The sequence below is a fragment of the Tachypleus tridentatus genome, chromosome 4 (assembly GCF_004210375.1).
Source record: "Tachypleus tridentatus isolate NWPU-2018 chromosome 4, ASM421037v1, whole genome shotgun sequence".
NCBI lineage: Eukaryota > Metazoa > Arthropoda > Merostomata > Xiphosura > Limulidae > Tachypleus > Tachypleus tridentatus.
The window spans coordinates 70,205,935-70,224,529 of record NC_134828.1 but is presented as its reverse complement, the minus strand read 5'-3'; the positions used below and the strand labels follow the sequence as shown (position 1 = coordinate 70,224,529).

Here is an 18,595-nt window from a genome sequence, read left to right as displayed (position 1 = left end):
TTGGTTTTACACTTTAATTAGTTTTACTACTTTTATGTATAGTTAACAGTATGTTACAAAAACGTAAAGTTGTTTAACTTGCTACAAGTTCAAATGAATTTTTTTATACAGGTTCTTTTTACTGGCTGATTATGAAGATTACATCAAATGCCAAGAACGTGTCAGTGATATGTACACGGTAAGCTGTTCTTTGTTGAACAATAATGTTGGGTATACTGTTATATTTATACAAGGCTTGGTTAGGACACTTAATTTGCAATCTGAAGGTCATGGACTTGAATCCTGTAATTTGAGCTTTGGGGGCATTATAATGTGACACTCAATCTCACTATTCATTGTTTGAAAGTTGGTAGTAGGTGGTGTTGACTAGCTGCCTTCCTTCTAGTCTATGTATCTCTTCAGAATTAGAGACACGTTTATGTTTGTGCTTCAATTAGTGTCTTAAGAATTATGCAACTACTTTTTTCTTTAAAAACTTTAGAGAATATTTAAAGAAAATGCTTTTATTTAAGAAATAAGAAGTTCAAAAAGACAAAATGAGGAGCATCTGGTATTTTCTGTAAATATATACATTTAAATATTGTGTAGTAGTTTATTAATTTAGCAATGTAAATTTTTTATAGGGTACATCTCTCCATTCACAAGATTGGTTATTATATTCTAGTTTGCTGCTGCCTCCTGTATGCAAACTTTTTTTTATTACACAAGTCTTCCACACACCCCTATTGGAATCAAATCATTCCAACATGCCTCTTATGCAAATCATCATGCTTCATTTCTCCAGTAAAGGAGCATAGTACATTCACATGATGCATATAACTCCAGAGCTCTGTGCAAGTTTACTGAACCATCTCTTCTCATTTGGCACTGCTTCCAATTGTATATTTTTCTGTTTTTCAATCTTAATTTGTGTTTGTGATTGAATAAGTTGTTGTTATTTGGTGTTTATTGGCACAAAGCAACTGGGCTATCTGCACCAAACAACAGGTAAAAAATGTAAAAGTAAAATTATTATAATGTAAAAAGAAATAAAGTTAAAACAAAACAGTAGCCAAATTTTTGATTAAAAAGGCCAATAGTTCATAATAAGTTAATAACACAAGGAAGTTGGATAGTGTCACAATTGCCAATGACACTGTCCAGTGTCAGGGGTAAACACAGAGAAAAGACATGTCTAAAACGGTGCTGTCATTCACGGTTATAAAGACAGCACAACAGTGAAACATGGACTGTTGTGACTTGAGTGTCACAAAGGCTACATGTTAGTGGATCAATTCCAGATAAAAAAATAAAGAATTAAACTGTGACCAATGCATAACTAAGTTAGGACAACTTTCTCTTTCCAATCTGTATGGAAACAAGATGACCAAAGAACACCAGAAGGTTTGATCTGGAAAAGCTTGTTATGATGTTGCTCACTCCAAGTCTAATGCCAAATGGTGCAAAGCCAAGCCTTCAGTGCAGGACTGTAGTCCATATATGGGATAGGCACGGCGGTAACGGTACCAAAGCAAATTATTCTTAGCTGTTGTGTCAGCAAGCTTGTTCCCGTGAATACAAGTGTTGCCTGATATCCAGGTAGACTGGATACAAATATGCGTTAGAGAAAAATAGGCCAGCCATTTCTCAGTATGTATAAGAATAGAGTGAGAACTAATGCTAAGCAATTGCAGAGCCAGTAGAGAATGTGCTAATCAATGGAGACAGCAATGCCACCCAATGACAAACCAAAAGGAAGAATGGCAGACCATCTATTCCAAAAGAGTATAGCCCTCTAAGGAAAGAAGACACAACCTCAGGTGAAAAGCTGTGATAAGGATCAAACTTTAACAGCATACTGTAAAGAATGTTGCAAATAGTGAGGATAAAGAATTTGTGGAACTTAGTGTACAAACTGTGAACTGGAGAAGTGTGAAAATCCTCCATGCAGAGTCAAAACCCTATATGATGAATGTGGTCTAGCATCTTCAAGGAAGATCTTGGCATCTTGGCAGAACCAGTGACCCATAGTCCAGTTTGGAGCAAATGAAAACACAAGAGATCATGAACCTAGAACATCAATTCACTCCCCAAGAGGTGAAAGAGAGGACATAGAAGATGTTCAATGCCCTTGTACATTTGATATGTAACTGCTTTATATGAGAAATGAAAGTGAGCTTACAGTCAAAGATGAACTACTAGAACTTTGCTTCAGTGACAACAGGAAGGACAACATCACTGAAATGGAGCAAGGGAATGGGGTGTAGATCCCTTTGGTGACAAAAATGCATGCAAAAGGTTTTAAAAAAAAATTGGTTAAACAGCTTGCTGTGGTTTTGTTGTTCTCTTTAACAAGTGAATGAGGGAAGTCTGAAGCTGCCATTCAGTGACTGATATGAGATGTGGAAGTTATTAAGTCCATTTGCAACAGCAGGAAGAAGTTGGCATATAATAGCATTGATTTTGATACTTAAAGGTGTGACACTTAAAGCACAGCTCTGAGGGACTCCAAGTTCCTGTGTAAAAGAACCAGAAAGAGTCAAATCCATATGGACTTGGAATCATCTGTCAAGTAAACAGTTATGAATAAAAATGGGCAATTTGCCACACAACCCATATGAATGGAGGTCCTGCAAAATGGTGTACCTCCATGTAGTGTCATAAACCTTCTCAAGATTGATGTTGTTTGATCCATTTGGCTTATTTCTCTTTGTCCCCTTTCCACCATGCTTTATGCTGTTATCTCTCATCAAATCTGACACCTCATCTTTTCCCTTGCTTATCATCTCTGTCGGCCTTTGGAGCAACTCCTACAATCAGCACACGTTCTCGCAGTATTTACATAATATCATGGTTTTGGCTTTCTCAGGTTTTTGCCTTCCACTTATGGCTGTACTGCAGACTTCACTGAGGAAGTCTTTATTAATATTTTTTTACCTTTCAGGGGCCCATTTTTCGTACCTTTATTACATGGATCAAGCTCTGTGGTGAGTAGTGCCTGACCAGGTATTCTTTAATTGTAAATGCACACTGTAAGCAATGCTGACTAGCTCTTTCCTTTTCCTGGCTTTGCATGCTCACTTTTGAGATGGGGTGTTTTACAAGATTGCTTGCAGATGAATAAATTCATGACATTTGCTTCATAATTAAGCCCATCTCAGACTGTACTGCCTACATACTTTATCTGTACAGCAGAAGGGGACAACTACCAATTCCTGCAAGGCCTTGATTGGTCTGCTTTTCAAAATAGGGTTTTGTGATGACCCATTGCACTGTCTTGGGTGTCTATATTTCTACAGGCTCTCAAATGCATTCACAGACCCTGTTTTCTTCTAATGGAGTATATAGAGTCCTTATGACTTACCCATTCCAAGCCACTGGGATTGGTCAGCCATGGAGGCAAGGAGGTTTTAGATGTAGTTGACTTACCGAGTATGATCTGCCTCCCCTTCCCCACTCTACATCATGGGATGCAGCCTCGTTTACCCACTTTTCTTATTGTGTGATTGACTTACCATATACCTTTCCATAGTTACAATCACTTTCCAACTTCATTCTTCCCAACACAGGTGTGCTCCTCTCCTTTTTTGCCCAGATTTCTTATCCAATCCACAATTGGGCAAAGAGTGTACATGGATCAGAGGTGGTGCAGTTCCCTTCTTTAGGTCTTTGGATCTGACTCTCTCAACCACAGAGGTATCCTTCAGATGCTTCTAGGAGGTACATCTGTTTTTCCCTCACACCAGTTCCTTTTTCTCATCAATGTGGGATTCTAACTAATCATGGAAGTGGAGAGAAATACTGTATAGGAAGTTACACTTTTTCTATACTGGAAACACTTCCAATAGGTATTTTCCTCCCTTCCAACTTGCCACTTTTCCATCATACTCGTTTCCAGGGCTTCTGTTTTCTGCCAAACTTCAAGGTGGTAGTTCTGTAGAGAGGCACATGATAAACACATGGGAATCACTTGGTACCAACAAGCAGGGTGAAGGTACAGAAGGCTTGTGGCATGATTAATAAAAAGTTTGCTTATAGAGGGCAGAAATGAATGTTCTCAGAATAGAACAGCTAATCTTGTGAGTGGAAATATATTTTTAGTATATGAAAATTATAGCATTTATAAATTGCATAACATATTGTCATATGAATGTTTTGGGGTGTGAGAATAGTTTTTATTGACTTAATTGGAATTATTGGATAATATAGATAAATTTTCATTTTGTTCATTGTGCCATAGAACACAGAAGAGTGGACAAAGATGGCCATCAATAACATTGCTTCCTCTGGCAAGTTCTCTAGTGATCGCACCATTTGTGAATATGCTAGGGAGATCTGGGGGGTGGAACCAAGTTGGGAAAAACTTCCTGCACCTCATGAACCCAAAGAAGAAGATAATTCCACAGAAAAAAAAGTTAATGACAAGAAGTAGTAAGGAATTTTGACAATGTCAGAAAATACTACCTTTGAAGTGGGCAATAATATGTTGTTTTTCAATCATTGCAGAATCTTTAAATGTTTTACTGTTTTCTAAAAAATGCACTAATTTGTGATTCTTTTTTTCATGAGGTTATTTATCAGAAAGATGAAGTTTGTATACTATAATATGTTGGTATGGAATTTTTTTTTTTTGGGGGGGGCATTGGAATCAGATAAAGTATTAATTTAAACAATAAAATCACATGAATGAAGCTGCTGTGATATCATGAGTAGATTGATTTTTTTCAACTAGTTTGAAATATTTCCATATGAGCTTATAAAGTAAGGTGCAAAATGGGACTTGTTGTTTTCTTATAACTGTGACCATTATTTTGTGTGTGGATTTATTTGTCTGCAGTCAGTAATATGCAAAACATTTAAAATTTGATAAATTATATTGAATTGTATTTTTCTCCTGACATTTCTATAGTTAGATGGTTCACAGATAATTAATATTGTAAGTCATCACATATTAAATCTTACTCTTGAGGTCTTAAAAAAGGTTTTTCCCATTTCCTATACTAAGCAACATTGTGGTAACATTAAGATTGAAACTGTATAAAGACAAATAAATCAGATGTTTCAATAGAATTAGCTCTTTTCCTTAATGTCTTGTTGAATCTAGTAAATTAGTTCGAAAGTTTATTTTAGGGCCATTGAACTGATTTTAGTTGAGTTCTTAACATTTAATCTGGTTTAAACAGTGTGTTGCTGTAAAAATTTAAATAAAAATCTGATACAACTTTTTAGATATTGTACTCATATGTTACAAACTTCAGTCAATGTTGCAAGTATTTTTTTTTCTCCTACAGGTGAGCAGGAGTTTCTTTAGCATATACAGGATCATCATTTTCACAGTATTCCAATTTATATGATGTTTTAAGTAGTTTTATTTTGTTTTCCTGTATAATGATAGATTTTATTATTTATGACCATTTGAAAGAGATCTTGTGGCTACTAGTTTGGCTATGGTGATTTAGCTGAATTAATTTAAAGTGCCACAAAAAACTACAAAGTTGTTATTGTTATTGTTGTTTCACTGTAGGAAGAAGCTTTACTTTTATTTTTTAAGAAAACATTTTAACGTTTGTTGTTTCAACTTTATTTTATGTGTATTTATAATTCATAAAACTGATGCAAATGATGTTTCTTAGGAAGTTTAAGTCTATGATTCTCTGTCTACAACAACAATTTTTTTTTATACATCCCTTTGGCTGTTCCACTTTTGATGTTAGCTGATGGTTGTCCTTACTAAAAATCGTTATTCTTCCCATTACTTGAAATGCTGGATATATCAAGGTATTACTTGATATTTTGCAGGTAGTTACAAAATATATGTCATTAAAATTTTGAAACTTAATGTCAAGGAGTAAGCCAGCTTCTGTGAATGTAGCACTAAACTGTACATCAAAGATTCAGGAAAATAAAGGTAATATAATACCCCAGAAATTATGTATTATATAACAGCAGTGTTTATTATCATTTGTGTGGAAACATTAGAAAATTAATGGTATAACTCAGGAAGTTCTCAATGAGCTAAAATATTTTTGAGAAACTTTCATGAAATTATATCTTCGTATGGCACACTTTATTGATGGGATGTGATCATGAACGAACGTGGACAAACTGAATAAAATGCAAAAAAACTTGTATATATTTAAAATACCAATTACAAGAAATTCCTTAGTGACCTAAGACACTTGTTTACCATGAAAGTCAGCAGTAGGTCTATAAAGAGTAAAGGTTTTAGTGTAATTTAAGATTAAACTTATGGTCAAACTCCACGTTTTCAAATTTCAATGTGAAAAGTTGATCTGATAACAACAGAGAAGCTAAACCTTGTTTGCAGATTAGTAGTAACTGCAGCTTATGCCTCAGACACAACATTGAACATGAAAGTTCTTATGTCCAGCTTCAAAAAGATACCTCATTCCTTTATACAATAGCTATATCCCTCATGTGTCTGCTTAGGAGACTTGTATGTCACTAACCTTAAGCTAACTATCACCTAAAGTTCATGTATTTATCATGAAGTGAGCTAATACATGAAGACATCATCATGCAACAATATCCCTTCACCGATAAGAGGGCAAGTTGTATGCATAGCAACTTCCTTTAAGTACTTGCACCTGAAAAAACTTCATTATTTTTGTGAGTATTCTCTTGAATAGACATATTAACATTTCATTAAGTTCAGTTTACTGATATTTGTATTAGTCAAAGAAACTTGGGTTATGTTCTACCTTAGATTTTGTTTAAAAAGGATATTGAATGTTATAATGAATTCTCAAGTGACTGTCACTTCAAATTTGTCTTGTTAAAGTGATGAAGGTATAAACATAGGACCTCTTCTAGAAAGGCTTTAGAAGCTCATTAACTGTTGAGTTTGTTACAACGATTTTTATTTGGCACTTGCAAGCTTAAATGTATACTTTCCTAGTGAGAGTTTGCACAATTAGTTTTCTTCTAGTGTTTTTCAAACTTTTTTTGGAATGCTTTCTTTGATTGGTTGGCTTTTATTGGTGCAAAGCAATTGGGCTATCTGCTCCAAACAACCGGTAGAAAAACCGAAAAAATTAAAGAAACTTAAAAAAGCGGGGAAAAACATAAATATAATTAAAAAAGCCATTGACCCTTAATTTAAAAACGCATATTAGGTGTAGAGTGTCAGGGGTAAACTGGTGAAAAAAACATGTCTAAAATGATGCTGTCGTTTTGTTGTTTTTGAATTTCACGCAAAGATGCACAATGGCTATCTGCCCTAATTTAGCAGTATAAGACTAGAGGGAAAGCAACTAGTCATCGCCATCTTTTGGGTTACTCTTTTACCGAGGAATAGTGGGATTGACTGTTATATTATAATACCCCCACGGCTGAAAGGACGAGCATGTTTAGTGTGATGGGGATTCGAACCCTGATTCTCAGATTGTCACTGTCATTCTGAGTTTTAACAGCGGCACGACAGTAAAATGTAGGTTGTTGTGACTCGGGTGTCATAAAGGCCACACACATTGGTACATCATATTCAGATAAGAAAAAACAATGAGTTAAAAACTGATAATTGCGTAGCCTAGCCAGGACAACTTCCTCCTTCCTATACTTATGGAAACAAGACGGTTAAAAAGCAATAGAAGGTTTAATTTGAAAAAGCTTGTTATTACATTGCGCACTTCAAATCCACTGCCAACTGTCGCAGCGCCGAGCATTTAATACAGGACCGTAGTCTCTATATGCAGTGATAGCGCCAGGTTAGTTGTTGTTTTAGCGTTTATTGGTGCTATCTGCGCCATATAACCAGTAAAAAGAGAAAAGTAAAATTGTTAAAACATGTAAAAAAAATCAAGTTAAAATATAACTGGCCAAATTTTGAATACAAATCTTAAATAGAATTAGAAAGGCCATGGCCCTTAAAAATTTAAAATACAAGTAAGGTGGACATTGTGAACATCGCTAATGACAATCTGGCGTCAGTGGTAAACACGTGGAAAAACATGTCTTAAAATGGTCCCGTCGTTTCGAGTCTTAAAGACGGCACGACAGTAAAATGTGGGTTATTGTGACTTGTCACTCGTGAGTTCACTAGGCTCAAACAAGAGAAAACGATCAGTTTCAAATTGTGACCAGTGCGTAGCCTAGGCAGGACAACTTGTTTTCTGATCCTTACGAAAACAAGACGACAAAAGAACAATAGAAGGTTTTGATGTGGAAAAGCTTGTTATCACGTTGCTCACTCCAAATTGACTGCAAACTGGCGTGGAGCCAAGCCATGAACACAGGATGTGTCGGAGGAAGGTTATCTATGGTCAAAGATAAGCTCCAAGTGATTTTATTTCAGGGATCAGGGGAAGCATAACATTACTAAGGTGGAGCTCAGGATCGAGGGAATGTGCCGTTGGCAACAAAAGTGCTTGCAAACGGTATTAGAGAAAGAAAAGGTAAAACCGTTTGCTATGGTCAACTTCAATAAATAATTCAGGGCAGTTCAAAGCTGTGGTGATGGCATTAATATTTCACACTAAAAGGTGTGACACTTAAGAAACAGCTCTGATAGACTTCAAGTTCCTGTGGAAAAGAACAGAGGATCGTCAAGCTCACATGAACTTGGAATCGCCACTTCATAAAAATTTTTTGATAAAGTGGGTAAATGGCCTGAAGCCCTTATGAGTGGAGGTATCGAAAAATGCCGTACGTCTACATAGTATCATAATCCTTCTCAAGGTCATAGAGAACATACACAAGATGTCGCTTGAGATAGTTTCTTTGATCGACATTTCAAATTGCATTAGGTGGTCCATGGTGGAATGGTGTCATCAGAAACTACATTGGGTGGGTGAGATGAAGTGTTAATGTATTGTTTCTGTTTTTCCGAATTATATTTAAATGGTTTATATCTCCCGCTGAAATGCAACTCAAGACGTGTTCTCATTATTCTGCTTTGGTGTAACTAGCACGATAAAATCTAAAGATATATTTCTCTCTACCGTCCATAAAAAAAAAAAAAACTTATCGACTACTATACTGATGTAAGTAGATTAAATGTTGTTGTAAATACCCTTCCCTCTGCAAATCTTCAGTTGAGACTCCATAGAAAACTTTGAGAGTAAAAATAAGAGGTTTTCCTGCAGTAATTCTGCTAAACACTGGATAATGTTTCTGGTACCTTCCTAACTCACTGATCTTTACACTTCCATTAAGAACCTGGGCACAGAAAATATACTTGTGGTGTACAGAATGTGGCTGTAACTGCCTTCTCGTGATTCTTCTTCACACGGAACACATTTTCTGAAGCTAGGTTTCGTGAAAGTTTGATTCTACGGATAAACTAAGAAGTTTGCAATGCCAGTTTGTTCTCTTAAAGACGTACGGTCAGCAGACAGTCTGATGTGGCTTTGCTATAAGAAAAACGCACATATTTACTGTCAGCACCACTGTTGTGATGAATTGATCTTTTTTTTCATATCGCAATCTCCAAGATATGACATTGTTTTGTGTAAAGAAGGATGACGTGTAAAATACAACTTGAAACATTTTGTTGTGGGAGACAACTTAAATGATTGTGTAGGATAGCCGAACACAATCACACAGTGGTACGAAAAACAGTGATCGTGTCAGCAGCGTTGCGACAGAAAGGATAAGAACCATAATCATAAAGAAATGATTCGAGACATCAGTATCAATAAGTTAAGAAAAGGATTAATCCCTTTCAATACATCTTTCTAATTTAATACATAAAAGCAGTGGTTTCATTATACGTTATTACAAGTTTGTTTTGTAACAGAATAGAGTATGTTGAATGTGGAAATTAAGTGAATATTGATATATATACAAAGGTTTTTACTTGTAAATGAACTCTTTTTCCAAAAGTGTAGAAACCAAAAATACACGGTAGCGTGGCCGAGCGGTCTAAGGCGCTGGTTTTAGGCACCAGTCCGAAAGGGCGTGGGTTCGAATCCCACCGCTGCCATTCTTTCTTTATGGAAGAAATATTTTGGAAAGCGCCGGTTCTCGTTCTCGAGTGCAGACGTGGTTTTTTCGAGCTCCTGTTTGACTTAGTGTGTGTTTCTTAGCTAAGCCTAGTGCGCGTGTTGTTATTTTTTTGCTAGTTTTTGTGCTTTTTGCCATTTGTTTGAACATGTCTTCATCCATCCAGAAGGTTATAGAAGTTATGAGTCGCACGGTGTTTGTGGAAACGTCAAATTCAAGCCATGGGGACGTGATCCATGCTGTTGTTACGACGTTTGGTGCTGCATCGGTTACTGTATGTTGTTCCAAGGTCGGAAGGTTATGAGGTAACTTTTGTTCTCCCTGCTGATGTGGACCTGGGTATCGATGCTGGTCTTGTTGTCAATGGGGTACATTGTTCTGCTAATGGTGTAACTAAACGAACTATTACTGTGTCATTTATGGATGTCCCGGAATATATTGATGATGATATTATACTGAGTAAACTTAAGGATTTTGCTTGTGAGGTCAAAAGCCCTATTGTATGGAAGGCATATATTTCGGTATTCACCATGTTTGTGTATCATTTAGCGAGCAATGTATCTCTTTGCCTTATGTTGTGAAGTTTTTCGATCCTTTGGGCAAGGCTGTTTTGTTAGAGGTGAAGCATGATCGCCAATCTAAAGTGTGTAATTTATGTTTGGGGGGCGGATCATTTATATCGCGATTGTCCCCAGTTCATTTGCCGTTATTGTCATGTGCAAGGACACGTCCGGCAACGTTGTCCCAAGCTTGTTGTTCCTCGGCCTTCTTCTCGTGACGACGCTGAAGTGGTTACGGCTGCTCACTCTAGTGCTGTGCCAGATGACGCTGACAGACTATCTGTTCGTCCACGCGTTGATTTGAAGGTTCCCCACTCAGTGGAGGCTGCAGCTATTCAAAGTGTGGTGAAGGATGTTTCTTCTCGGCGACCGACGGTTTCTGGTGGGGCCAGGGAACGGGCTAGTAGTCATCCCCCTGCTGGAGGACGTAAGTTCGATAGTCACTTCCCACCGCTTACGGTTAGTGTTGAGTGTACCGTCGGCGATGTGGAGGTACCTCTTCGTCGTCGTTGGAAGTATGCCAGTGTGGTGGCGATGGATACGGGAGACTCCTCAAAGAAAGGCAGTGGACGAAAACGAGTGTCGGACATGCCAGTACTTCGGTTATCTCGGGCAAAGGCGAAGGCGGTGTATCAGCCATAAATGAGTTTTTTGTGTCAGTTTGTTGATTCAGTTTAGTGTATGTATGGTCTTTCATTTTTTATTGTACTTTGTGCATACATACTTAATTCTTTACTTTTGTTATTGTCACTCCTGTGTTTGAGTCAGTTTAATTTGCCTTCTTGTCCCTCTTTTTTCGTATTTTGCATGGTACATTTACTCAGGGTGGGAGTATTGAATTGTAATGGGTTGCGTAATGTTGGCAAACTGGCTTATTGTCTGGATTACTTTGTTACTCATTTTGATGTTGTTTGTTTACAGGAAACGTTTTTTACTAACGATTTTCTTGATGTAGTATTGAAATTTTGGCAACGTCTTGTTTTTGTTAATAATTCTCTTACTGGACGACAAGGGGTTGCCATCTTGTTGCAGCGGTTTTTGAGGGATAATGTTACTTTCGTTAATTCTGATGGGGTGGGTTGGGTGCTGACTTTAAAATTAACTTTCGAGACTTTGTTTTTCCAGTTATCATCTGTATATGCTCTTCGCGATATTTACGAGCGAAGGGATTTTTTCCAAACCTTAACCTATACTTTAGATGATTGCACGGGATTGCGGTTGTAGGGGATTTTAATTGTGTGGTGGATGTGGCACGAGATCGATTTTCTGTTCGTTTCTCCCGTGATGCCAGTCGTTCGGCTTTTGTTCAGTTCCTCACTAAGTTTGATTTACTTGATGCGCATTCACTCTTATCGCCAACTAACCCTGGTTTCACGTGGAAGCGTTTTGTTGATGGTGAGTTGATGTTGTCTCGTCTTGATAAGGTTTTGCTTTCAGCTACCTTGCAGGGGAATATCCAACGTTTACATATGTTGTGGTTTCCTGCTACTGATCATCCTTTATTAAACTTTGAACCTATTTACTATGTTGCCTATTGTCAGAGGTCCTACTTTTTGGCACTTTAATAATCAGCTGTTGAGGGATGCCGAATATGTGAAAGCCATTACGCTGTTAATAGCCAGAAGTCGTAGTTGGTTTGTGTATGGGACTAATAAACTTTCTTGGTTTGCAACATTGAAATGCGCGATCCGTGCTACCCAGCGATATTCGCTTCTAAGAGCGCGGACATTCCGATCTCGTAAACGTCAGCTTGTGTCATCAACTACTTGTGAGCTTCGTAAATTGTCACGTTACCCTGGTAGGTCTAAGGAAAAATTATATGAATTTGAAGTTGAATTGGAGACTTTGGATCACGACACGATAGAAGGGGCGAGGATTCGTTGTTTTGAGGAGGGTGGGAGGTCTACCTCTTACTTTCTTCGTATGGAAAAGGTCCGTCAGAGCAGAATTGAGTTTCGATCCATGCTCACTGATGGGGTGTGGAGGTGTCCGATGTGGATGATATCGCTGCAGTTCTACATCAATATTATTCTGCACTGTACACTAAAGATATTGTTATGCAGGACGATATCGATTTCGTTCTCACCTTTGTTGATAAAACTCTCACCCATGAACAAGCTCATATGTGTGATGCTCCATTCACGGTTTCGGAAGTTCTCGCTGCTCTTGAAAGTTTACCGATTGGCAAATCTCCTGGTCTGGATGGTTTTACGTCGGAATTTTACAAATGTTTTCTACCTCTTTTTGTTGCAGATTTTGTTGCTGTCTTGTCTGACCTTTTCCACTCTCAACAGTTGCAGATTTTGTTGCTGTCTTGTCTGACCTTTTCCACTCTCAACAGTTGCTCCATTCTATGTGTTCAGGGGTAATTGTGTTCCTATCCCGAAAGGGGGGTATCGACGGTTGGCGGCTAACAGCCGGCCTTTAACGTTGCTTTGTACTGACTATAAGCTATTGGCCAAAGTACTAGCTCGACGCCTTTCGACTGTGATATCTAGTTTAGTTTCAGCTGACCAATCCGGGTGTATACCTGGACGGGACGTTGCTGATACTCCGTTAACACTTGTTTTGCTCTTGCAGTCTTTAGCACGTACCGGCCAGGGTGGAATCTTTTTGAAGCTCGATCAGATGCAAGCCTTTGATCGGGTTGTCCATGACTATTTATTTCAACTTCTTGTGCGTATGGGTTTTGGCTCTACTTTTGTTCATTGGGTTCGTCTCTGCTACACTTCTATTTCTAGCTGTGTTAAGTTTAATGGATTTCTCACTAATGGTATTGCTGTAACTCGGGGTATTCGACAAGGCTGTCCAATGTCTGCTTTACTTTACGTTTTCAGTGTCGAACCATTGCGCAATATGTTAGCTCATAATGTTCATATTACTGGTATTGGGGGTGATGTGTTCCTTAACACGCCATCCCTTATTTATCAGCATGTTGATGATTCCACGTTGACATTACGAACGCCATTTCCTTGCCGCACGTGTTGGACGTATGCCAAACTTTTGGTAGAGCTTCTGGGGGGAGGATGAACTGGACCAAGAGTCAGGGTTTGTGGGTTGGGAGTTTGGCCTCTTCTGCGAACTTTGTCCTGGGAGAATTGAGAATTTCCCAGGATCCTGTTAGGATTTTGGGTATAGTTTTTCACTCCCATTTTGATGTCATCCTGCAAGATATGTGGCAGGGTGTTTTGCGCAGGGTATCTCGTATCTTGGTGTCCTGGCAATTTCGTTCTTTGTCGCTTAAGGGTAAATCATCTCTTGTGGTGAACTCCTTGGTGGCATCTGTGTTGTGGTACCCATTGCAAATTCTCCCGTTGCCAACACAGTTTGAGGCTCGGTTTCGTAAATGTATACTGGATTTTATTTGGCGGGGTGGTATCCATAAAGTGGCATACGGTATTTTGATCTGGAGTTACGATTGTGGGGTTATCAATTTGGTGGAAGTTAATGTCCGTAAACTTGCTTTTCGTTTGAAATTGTTGCAGCGTTGTTTGGATGATTCTTGTCCTTCCACTCTGCAATAACTTCTTTCTGGGCTTTTTTCTTGTTGTGGCAATCTCGCTTTGGGCTTTCGGGTTCTTCAGTGCCGGATGTTGCCACGTTTTGTGAGGTTGTTGCCTTTGTATATTCAGGAAATGTTTCATGCATGGAAGGTTCTTCTTGGGGATAAAGGGCTTGTCCCAGCTCCTTTTTCCCCACATGTTTTTGATGAACCTCTGTTTTTCAATCCTGCTATTGTCGATGTTCGGAACCGAATATTTTATTTTCCTGAATTTATTAACGCAGGCTTGGTTTAGGTCCGACATTTGTTGTACGAGGTGCTCCCAGGTTTTCTTCCGGTGAAGGCGGTCATTGAAATGTGTACGAACGCTGACACGTTGGCCAATGTCCGTACAATTGTTTCACATTTTAATATGCTTAAGGAGGCGTTGCCTGTGGACTGGTTGGCGTTTTTGTCCACCCAGCCGGCTCCTCTACCACCGACCACACGTGTAGTTGACCTGTATTTTCTGGGCCACTCTGCTAACCGGGTTCATTTTTAGGGGTTATAGCTGAAGCAGTTGGTGGGTTATTTAAAGAGTTTACTTGTTACTCATGTCCCTGCTCCATTCTATTGAGGGGATATTGTTCCTTCTGGAGATTAGAAACTCATTCGCAAAATCACTTATTCTTCTTTTGTGGGTTTTCATATTTGTGTTGTGGATTATTTACTGTGGTTGTGGGCGATAACCAGTAATGTCAAGCTGGTTTATATGGACAGACATCCCACAGGGTTGTTCACTTTCTGTTCACAGGCGAGGGAAACCATTGACCATCTGTTTTTCCTATGTCCATTTGTACAGCCTTTGTGGTCCTATGTATATGCATTATTGGCGTTTTATTTTGGTTGTCCTATATCTAACTGGGTTTGGAGGAGATGCCAATTAGTGGGATCTCATCCTTCGTTACCTAGGAGATGCTGGAACATCTTCTGTTTGCTTACTAGTTTGGCACGACAAGTTATATGTTCTGCTCGTTCAGTTCATTTGGCCAGTCATCGCGAAATTCATTTAATTTCCATGTTTAAAGTACGTGTACATAAACATATCTATCTCCATTATCATAGATGTTTGTTACATAACTCACTAAATGCTTCTTTATTCTGCGTATTCTTATGCTGGTATCTTGGTAACCCAAGGTGCACAAGGTTATTTCTTATATGATTTGTTAAGATATGTTGTTATTTCTTTATTTGCATTGTCTTTATATTTTTGTCGCCAATGCCAGATCCATTGGTTTCTTGTTTTGTTAATGTTCACCGTACTATTTGGTGGATCACCTGCTGTTCACAATTACCTCTTTTATTTTTTACCTAATTTTATTAACTTTGTGGTAATTTTTAGCATGATGATCTCTTGAGTTATTATTACATGCTAATTCATTAACATGTGTTTTATTTGTTGTATTTCTGTGTATACCACCTCGTTGAGGTGGGATGAATAAAGAGAAAAAAAAAGCTGGTCTTAGGCACCAATCCGAAAGGGCGTGGGTTCGAATCCCACCGCTGCCATTCTTTCTTTATTATGCTAGTAATCAGATGAACAAGAAGTGTGGTTTATAATATTACGATGGAGAATATATTTGGTGGGCCAGGAAAACAAGGCTACAAGCGATTGTCGCCAATTAAACACGAGACAGCTACCACATATCTAAAGGTTTATGTAAATGTGAGCTAAACACAGAAAACTGGAACATGTAGAATTCACAACCAGACTGTGTGCCAACACAGTTTGACAAAATATTCGTTATTTACAACACCCTACGTTTTTTTCCATTATTATTAATTAACGTGTCATTATTTATACACTGAGTATAGAGGAATAATGTTTCATTGGAAATTGGAAAACGCGGATAGAGAAGCCGCTAATACCGTCGCAGTATTTAAAGATATGGAGAATTCCGGGAATATCGTGATGTTACAATTAATGGTTCCAAATAAAGTTGAGATTCTATAGAAAACCTTGAGAGTAAGAATAAGAGCGAGATGTTCCTGCAGTAATTCTGCTAAACACTGGATAATGTTTCTAGTACCTTCCTAATTCACTGATCTTTACACTTCCATTAAAAATCTGGGCACAGAAAATAAACTTGTGGTGTATAGAAAGTGGCTGTAACTGCCTTCTTGTGATGCTTCTACACATGGAACACATTTTTTGAAGCTAGGTTTCGTGAAAGTTCGATTCTACAGATAGATTTAAAAGATTGCATGCCAGTTTGTTCCAACAGAGACGTACGGTCAGCATAGATTCTGATGTGGCTTTGCTATTAGAAAAACGCACATATTTACTGTCAGTACCACTGTTGTGTTGAATTGATCTTTTTTTTCATATCGCAATCTCCAAGATATGACACTCTTTTGTGTAAAGAAGGATGACGTGTAATATACGGATTGAAACACTTTGTTATGCGTCCAGATGAGATTTACCTAAACCTTTAGATATGTGGTAGTTGTTTCATGTTTATTTGGCGACAAAGTTTACAGTCTTTTTCCACTGGGCCCACCAAAAATATCTTGTTTTGAAATATATTGCCCACATTTCTTGTTCATCTAATAAGTGGCATAATAAAGAAAGAATGGCAGCGGTGGGATTCGAACACACGTTCTTTCGGATTGGTGCTTTAAATCAGCTACTTAGACCGCTCAGCTATGCTGTCGTGTATTTTTAGTTTCTACACATTTGAAAAAAAGAGTTCCTTTATATATACATGTGTCTCGATAATCACTTAATTTCCACATTCAACATGCTGTATTCTGTTACGAAACTCACTTGTAATAACGTATAAAAGAAAGCACTGCTTTTATGTGTTAAATTAGAAAGTTGTATTGAAAGGGATTAATCCTTTTCTTAACTTATTGACACTGATGTCTCGAATCATTTCTTTATGATTATGGTTCTTATCCTTTCCGTCGGAACGCTGCTGACACGATCACAGTTTTTCGTACCACTGTGTGACCATGTGCGGCTACCCTGCATAATCAGTTAGGTTGTCTCCCACAAGAAAATGTTTCAAGCCGTATTTTACATGTCATCCTTCGTTACACAAAACAGGGGAGAAGGAAGACTGCCAGTGGTCTCAAGCATGAGATGAACAACCATGTACCAAAATTACAGAAAAGTGTCCAGAACTACAGTATCAAGAAGTCTCAACGAGAGTGGAATATTTGGTTGTGTGGCAGTGAAAAACCTTTATTTCGATCTCCAAATATTTTCACGAGACTGAAATATGCTGAAAATAGTACAAAAACTGGACTGTTGATGATTGGAAAAGGGTATTATGGACATATGAGTCCAAATTTAAAATATCTAGATCGAAACGATCGGTTGTATCTCCACGGAACAAAGGAGAAAGAGGGTAACCTCAATGCATAGCACCCATCATGAAGCTTGGGAAGGCAGTGTAATGGTTTGGAATGCAACACCTAGAATTAAATAACCTAACAAATGATATAACACTGGTGACTGATATCGTGTTTTGACGGGAGACGTTCTTACATTTCCACTCAACTCAATGAACTCACGTACCTTACAGAAGGTCTCGTCAACAACGACGTGAGTCACAAAGTGCATACAGTCCAGAAAGAAAGTCCGTAATAAAGAGTCGGTAAAAGTGTTTTTTTAAAGAAATGTTATCACTATCATTCTAATGTATACGGACATTTCTCCAACTCAGGATTTTGTTGTACATTTAATAGACTAAACTCAATTTTGTTTCTGACTTTGTATGTTATAAAAGGAAATTTCCTTACTCATGAAAAGAATGCTTGTTTACATTTCACAGGCAGTCTGTGCAAGAGATCTCGAGGCTGCTGTCAAACACAGGCCCATCAGTGTTCTCGCTAATAGAAATAGATACTGCATTAGCAATTAGCTCCACTTTATACACCTATTTACTAAGTTTTATTGATTATCACAAAATTAGTATAAAAATGTGTAACATTCGTATCATTCCTACTAGACACTGTTCCGTCTTTAATGTGATATGGCTTTTATCTTACTACAATGAACTTTACTAATTTTCTTAAATCTTATAAGAGTGTTACATATTAAAATATAAAATTAAAATTCCATTATTATGTTATATGGTAGAAATAATAATAACTTAATAAGGATAATCTCGGTATTTGATCATTATTTATTTGTTTGTTTCGTTGAATTTTGCGCAAAGCTACACAAAGGCTATCTGCCCTAGCCGTCTCTAATTTAACAGCGTTAAACTAGAAGGAAATAAGCTAGTCATCACCACCCACCGCCAACTCTTGGACAACTCTTTTACAAACGAACAGTGGGATTAGTTGTGACATTATAATGCCCCCATCGCTGAAAGTTCGAGCATATTTGGTATGAAGAAAATTCGAACCCGTGACCCTCAGATTACGAATCGAGTGTCTTAACCGCTGGAGCTATTTGAATAGTAATCTTTGGAGATTTAATCATGTTGGTGAATGTCTGACATAATTTTTTTGTGCGAATTTACATGAATGTTCCTTACGAATTAACTTCATGTAAAAAGGCAGATATGTCTTTTTCGTTTAGAATACACATCTTGTCATA

General features: G+C 37.8%; 2 protein-coding genes and 1 non-coding gene across 4 annotated transcripts in view; all 3 read left to right on the top strand.

The window, feature by feature from the left end:
* The window catches only part of LOC143249391 (glycogen phosphorylase-like), a 57,727-nt gene extending 51,820 nt beyond the window's left edge, over positions 1–5,907 (top strand). For both annotated transcript variants that reach the window (XM_076499162.1, XM_076499161.1), the window contains exons 17-19: positions 112–178; positions 4,220–4,410; positions 5,271–5,907. In XM_076499162.1, coding sequence (XP_076355277.1) covers positions 112–178; positions 4,220–4,410; position 5,271 — 259 coding nt within the window. In that variant the 3' untranslated portion in view covers positions 5,272–5,907. The remainder of the gene's footprint in view (positions 1–111; positions 179–4,219; positions 4,411–5,270) is intronic.
* A 3,935-nt stretch (positions 5,908–9,842) lies between these two features.
* TRNAL-UAG (transfer RNA leucine (anticodon UAG)) lies at positions 9,843–9,922 on the top strand. Its single transcript has one exon. It is a non-coding gene; the product is annotated as a tRNA-Leu (tRNA).
* A 3,208-nt stretch (positions 9,923–13,130) lies between these two features.
* LOC143248147 (uncharacterized) lies at positions 13,131–13,532 on the top strand. The gene has a single exon (XM_076496578.1). The coding sequence runs from the start codon at positions 13,131–13,133 to the stop codon at positions 13,530–13,532; it is 402 nt and encodes a 133-aa protein (XP_076352693.1).
* The last annotated feature ends 5,063 nt before the right edge of the window (positions 13,533–18,595 follow it).